This window comes from Myotis davidii, unplaced genomic scaffold (assembly GCF_000327345.1).
Source record: "Myotis davidii unplaced genomic scaffold, ASM32734v1 scaffold874, whole genome shotgun sequence".
Lineage (NCBI taxonomy): Eukaryota > Metazoa > Chordata > Mammalia > Chiroptera > Vespertilionidae > Myotis > Myotis davidii.
In genome coordinates this window covers 65,314-71,708 of record NW_006285611.1, presented here as the reverse complement: position 1 = coordinate 71,708, position 6,395 = coordinate 65,314, and the positions used below count along the sequence as shown (strand labels likewise).

Below are 6,395 nucleotides of genomic sequence, written 5' to 3'. Positions count from 1 at the left end.
CCCCCCCGATCAGCCCTGCTCTGTGTGTGACAGGGGAAGGCACCCCAACCCCCTGATCCACCCTGCTCTGTGCGTGACGGGCGGTGGCAACACAACCTCCCCATCGGCCCTGCCCTGAGCGTGACTGAGGGTGGCATCACAACCTCCCGATCGCCTTGCTCTGTGTATGACAGAGGCGGCGCCCCAACTCCCCAATTGGCCCTGCTCTGAGTCCGACCAGGGGCTGCACCTAGGGATTGGGCCTGCCCTCTGCCACCCAGGAGCAGGCCTCAGCCAGCAGGTCGTTATCTCCCAAGGGGTCCCAGACTGCGATAGGGCACAGGCCAGGCTGAGGGACTCCCCTCCTGCCCGAGTGCACAAATTTTTGTGCACCGGGCCTCTAGTATATTTATAAATGTGTGTGTGTGGTTACCTGAGAATTAATTAAGGAGGAAGCAAATGGATGACAGTTTTCCTGCATTGTGGAAACAGTACAGGTGGAGGTGTGACTATGTTCTTTATATAAAAAGGTCTACACATAAACAAAAATAAATTATTATTTTGATATTGAGACAATAGACATAACTTAATTTGTTTCAGTTTAATGGCTGGTGTCAAAATATACTGTATTCATACCCCATTTTTCCCAAACACTCTTTTCATTGCTTCTTTCACATCTTTGTTCCTCAAACTGTAGATGATGGGATTCAGCATGGGAATCACGATGGTGTAGAATGTTGATACTATCATGTCATGGTCCAAAGCGTAGCTGGAACTCGGTCTCACATACATGAAGAGGATGGTTCCATGATAAATTGACACTCCAGTTAGGTGAGAGCCACATGTGGAGAAGACTTTTCTCCTCCCTTCAGCAGAATGCATCCTCAGAATGGCCAACAGAATAAAACCATAGGAGACCAGGACAATCAGGATGGTGACTATCTCAATAGAGCCCACAAAGTAGAAGAGTAGAAGCTGGTTTGTGTGTGTGTCAGAACAAGAAATGGCAAGGAGAGGAGGGATGTCACAAAAGACATGTCTAATTTCATTGGATGCACAGAAGGATAGGCTAAAGGTGGCCACTGTGTGTATAGAAGCATGCAAAATGCCACCAGCATAGGAAGCAATGATGAGTGACACATAGACTCTGGGTGACATGCTGACTGAATACAGGAGAGGGTCATAGATTGCTACATAGCGGTCATATGCCATTGCAGCCAAGAGGAAGCATTCTGTGGTCCCAAAAGTAACAAAGAGAAACATTTGTGCTACACAGCCAAGATAAGAAATGGCTTTATTTTCTTTCAGGAAATTGACCAACATCTTTGGAGTGACAACTGAAGAATAACAAGCATCCAAGAATGATAATACACTAATAAAATAGTACATGGGGTTGTGGAGCCGAGAATCCCTAGTGACCAATAAAACCATTCCCAAGTTTCCTATGAGAGTAAAAAGATAGATTTCTAGAAATAGTAAAAACAGGAAGACTTGTACCTCAAAATTATTTGTGAAGCCCATCAATATAAACATAGTGACTTCAGTCACATTTTTCATCTGAATGCTATATAAATCTAAATCTGATGTCAACTGTGCCATTTTCATTTTTATTTACAGTTTTTAAAGCAACATTTTTGAAAATAGAATCCACCCTATCATATCCTCTTACTTATTTCTTAGAAGAGCATAGTGAAATCCCTTGGAAGGAATAGGCAGTGATGAACAAGCTGGAGCCAATGAACGCATTATCCTGTCAAATTAAAGGATTTTTATTAGATGGTTGGCTAAATGTGTCATGTTAAAAAATACATCAATTCATCTGGTTTAATTTTCAATTTATGTTCTGTTCAATTTACTCCCATTTAGTTTCATATCTCATCATCTTAAATCTACAAAGATGAATAAATATTGAAATTTTGGTCCAAAAATATTATAATTGAAAGTATACATCTGAATACTAATTCTAGATTTTCTACAGTGTTCATGAAATGCCCTTCCTTAATGTTTACAATTGTTAAAATGAAAGCAGCCCCACATATCACAGGATTGTGTAAAAGTAAGAATTGTATTTAAATGAGAAAAACAATGTAAAAGATATTTGTTTTTAAATTGTTCCCTGATGACTAGAAAGTGGGCTAAGTTAGACTTACCTTTCAACTTACTGTATGGTGTTAACCTTTTCCAACCAAATCATGTATAGCTTCCTTTTGGCTAGTATCCCCTTTCCATTAGCACTTCTAGAACACTGGTGAACAAAAACAGATACATTTCTGGAGGCGGATTCACCTTGTATGCAAATCATAATAAGACATTGGTTTTGTTTTGTGTTGTTGTTGTTTTTTTTTTTATTAGTTTTCTTTTTTGGTATGTCTATCACCAAGTTGTCCATTTAGTCCTACAGAATTTATTATACTGTTAATAATTTCCCAAATTTAATTTAATGCCAATGTAAGATTATTTTTCTATTTATCCTTACAAAATCCTTGGGCATATTTTTAAGACTTAAGTACATCAAAAATAAATCGTGGCCATTTCTTTGATATATTCTAGTTTCTTAAGAAGTTTTTAAAATTATTATAAAAGAAAAATTACACGATAATATATTATATAATTTCTAGATGCTATTGCTAAAAGAGTAAAATTATGATATAAGCCTCCAAGTGGTGTTTTATTTTTGGTATATTTCCCTGTGACTCCAGACTGTTTCTTATTTAGTGAAATGTAAATAAGAGAAAAGTATATATTTTTTAAAAAGTTGAAGAGTCACCTGTATCTAGACTCAAAGTCTTCCTGATTTAAACAAAATGAAAAACTGCATCCACCAAATTTAGGAGCCAGATTTCAGGACTGTAATTCTTTTTTAAAAAAATATATATTTTTATTGATTTCAGAGAGGGAGAGAGAGATAGAAACATCAATGATGAGAGAGAATCATTGATTGGCTGCTTTCTGATTGAGCCCATAACCTGGGTATGTGCCCCCAAACCAAACTGAACCCAGGCCAACACTCTATCAACTGAGCCAAACCGGCTAGGGCCAGGACTGCAATTCCTGTTTTTCCTTCAGTGTGTCATAGACTGAAGGAGTGAAAAATCTGCAGTGTACAAGGCTGGGGACATACCAAGGATTTATATTTGTGACATGAAACACACTATTTGTTTGTTATATTGAGATGTCCCTACATCAAGAAGAAATGAGAAAAATCTACTAAAATTATTAAAATTATTCTTAGAAGAAGAAAACTACATGTCTTTATTTTCCCAGCAAGGTCTTCCCAGATCTATGTGGAAGACTTTTTAAATACAGACAATAAATAGCTTTTCAAATGTGGGGTTACCAACCCCCACAATAAAATGCTCATTTAAATTATTAGAGAATTATAGAGTAAAAAATATATAATTGCATTAAGTTTCAACTTCTGTATAAACACAAGCAACTCAGAATAGCCTTAAGAACACACACACAAATGTCTTATAATAATTTTCAGTTTAGTTTGAATAGTTGGGTTAATAAAATAACATAAAATAATCAATTGATACTATAAATATGCATTAATATATTTTGGGAGCATCACAACACATTTATTTCTTTTTTAAAATTTTCTCATTCTCTCCTTCTGTCTCTCCATACTCTCTCTCTCATCCATGGGTTATATATATATTTTAAAAATACTTATGAAATGGATTCATGGACAAAAGAAGAATTAGGCAGATTAGAAGAAGCACAATGAAAAAAAATATGTAAGCAACTTTAGAAAAATAGACCAATATGTAGTGTACTAAAGGTATCCATTACAAACTGCACATTGACTGTTATATACAGGAGAAATTTCAGCAACATTATAGTTCTAACTTTTACTCAACTGCACATTGTGTCTGACATAATTTAATAGTGGAAAATTAAAAACATTATAGTTGTACTCTAAAAACCCTGTATTAATATCTCAGATTTAGCACCTATGACTGTGGAATCCTGAAAAGTTAACTTTATCTTTCCAAACCAAAGAATAACTTCGATTAACCAAAATTTCAGGAATATCTTATTGAACAACATGAACATGGTGTGATTTCAGAGTGTTTATACATGGGATGCATTAAAATTTTTATTAAAGCATTTTAATTATATGTGAAGGATACATCTATATGATATATGACTTTAAAATTTTATTTAACTACAAAATATGATTAGGGGATTGTAATATCAGATTTTCTCGAAGCATTGAGTAATAAATGAGCACGGAACCAGAAGCTAAGTACTCTTCTTATAGTTATATGTTTGTTATATACACTTAAGATATATTTAAATGCCTTTCCCATGAGATTAAACCCAGGGAATCCCAATATTCTAAGATATCAAGAACCCTAAAAAATAAACTTAAGAATACATTTCTGTCATTGCCTTTTGACTCTGGGCATAACAGTAAAATAATAATAGCTTTGCTTAAATTCTTCTGATAATTTTGACCGTAATAACTTTCTAATAGCTCTTGATTTCTCTGATTTTACCTTAAGTAAAAAAAAAAAAGGTGGTTTATGAAGGAAGGTATATTTTAATTCAAATTATGTCCCATTTGAGCAATTATCTACTTCACTGTAGGGAGCTGGAGGAATGATAGATGAAATATATGGGGTTCATCTTCTTCATTGAAGATACTCTTCAAACAGACATTTCCGTTGACTCACATTTAAGGGCATTAGAACTGATTGTGTTACTTCTAACTAATTTCAATTTGAGAAATAGATGTTAGAAAGCAACTATTAGATTTCAATATTTAACAAAACGTGCTCATTTTGAAACTCTAAAGTCACATGAGTCCCTAAACCCTCACACAGTCAGAAAACAGAAAGCACCATACATTCCTGAGAACAGTAATGCAAACACTAAGCTTGAGAGGGAGGAAAGTCCTAAGGGCAGCTACCACGTGCTGCTAAATGGCTACTCAGTGTTGCAAATTTTGTGTAAATTATCTTATGTAACTTACATAGCGACCTGCAAAGTAATTCAGCCTCTTTTATAGATGAGAAAACTGAGAACCACCGTGACCTGTAACTTGATCAAGGTCACTATAGAGCAAAGATTTTAAAGTCCAGGGTGCTTTCTTTCCAAACTAAGCTCTTTTCACTTGCCCATATCACACACTCATTGTGATATGCTGTAAATTTGGAAATGCTATCCACTAGAAGCAACACAAAATACCATCTTCGTGCATCTGAATTCTTTTGCAAAGCCACAAATTTAAATAGGCCATAATATAGTTGAAAAAAAAAAACAAACAAAAAAAATTGAAGTAGCTTCTAGATCAATTAGCTACCAAGTAAAATAAATTTAAAATTTGTTTATATCCTTTTATGAGAAAAAGAATTATGATTTCAGTATAACATCTACTCAATGGATGACTAGTAGTTAATTTTCTCTTCATTTAATAGTTTTCCTAAATTTGAAATATAGTCTCTTATTTCTGCTACTTTTATTCTGTTATCTTTCCTCAAAGGAATTAAGTCAAATTTCTAATGTACTAATCTAGCTACATACCTAAATATGTTATCTTTCTTATCCCTGCTTTTACCCTTGAATTCTCTCATTCAATTCTTAATTCAACTCTAAGTTAACTAGAAATTTCTATCTCAGATTTAAATATTAAAGCACATAAACTAATTTGAGATTCAAGATTATAATATCTGATACTTTTTAAATGATGAAATGCCTTTCCTCTTACCTGTGGAAATAAACTGCTCACTCAATTAAGGTATGCTATGAATGCTAAACACTTGGATTCTTATACCTGGTTCCCAAGCTCTTCTGGGAGCCCACGGGGATACTCCAAGAAGAAAACACTAATTCTCTTCTGGGACAGAAAAAGTAGCAAGGTTATTTTTATGTGTTTTTTTTCCATAATAAACAAGGGAGTGATTCTGGAGCAATTAACAATATGATAAAAATGATTACATGAATGCCCTTTGGTCTCTGGAATAAAATGACATTTTAGTGGAAAAAAATTTGAGCAAGACTGGAAAAAAAATTTAATGACGCAAAACATAGACCTAGCTCATACTAAATAACTATGTGCATAGGTTGCTAACTTGGAGTGAGAAATTCTCTAAAACCCAGTTTCGTCTTCCTGGAAAATTAACCTGTTTATGTGTCTCAAAATCCTCTAACCATGTACATAATGAAATAATCTGAAAGTATAAGCTAGGATAGAATCTACACTAATAAAAGACAAAGATGTTAATTGACCGTACCTTTGCTATGCCCAAACCACACCCACCAGCCAATCAGAGCAACTATATGCAAATTAACCAAACCAAGATGGCGGCCCGCAGCCACTGAGCTGGAGCAAGCAGGAGGCTTAGTTGCCCTGGCGATGAAGGAAGCCAAGCTTCCCACCTGCCCTGGCTGGCTGTGGCTTCCGCAAT

General features: G+C 35.0%; 1 protein-coding gene across 1 annotated transcript; it reads right to left on the bottom strand.

Moving 5' to 3' along the window:
* Positions 1 to 609: 609 nt before the first annotated feature.
* On the bottom strand, positions 610 to 1,584 carry LOC102765270 (olfactory receptor 1094). Its single transcript, XM_006756330.1, has one exon. It carries the CDS (start codon positions 1,582 to 1,584, stop codon positions 610 to 612), a length of 975 nt encoding a protein of 324 aa, XP_006756393.1.
* Between the last annotated feature and the right edge of the window lie 4,811 nt (positions 1,585 to 6,395).

Coding starts and splice junctions, on each gene's coding strand:
- LOC102765270 (XM_006756330.1), bottom strand. CDS start 1,584: ATGAAAATGGCACAGTTGACATCAGATTTAGATTTATATAGCATTCAG.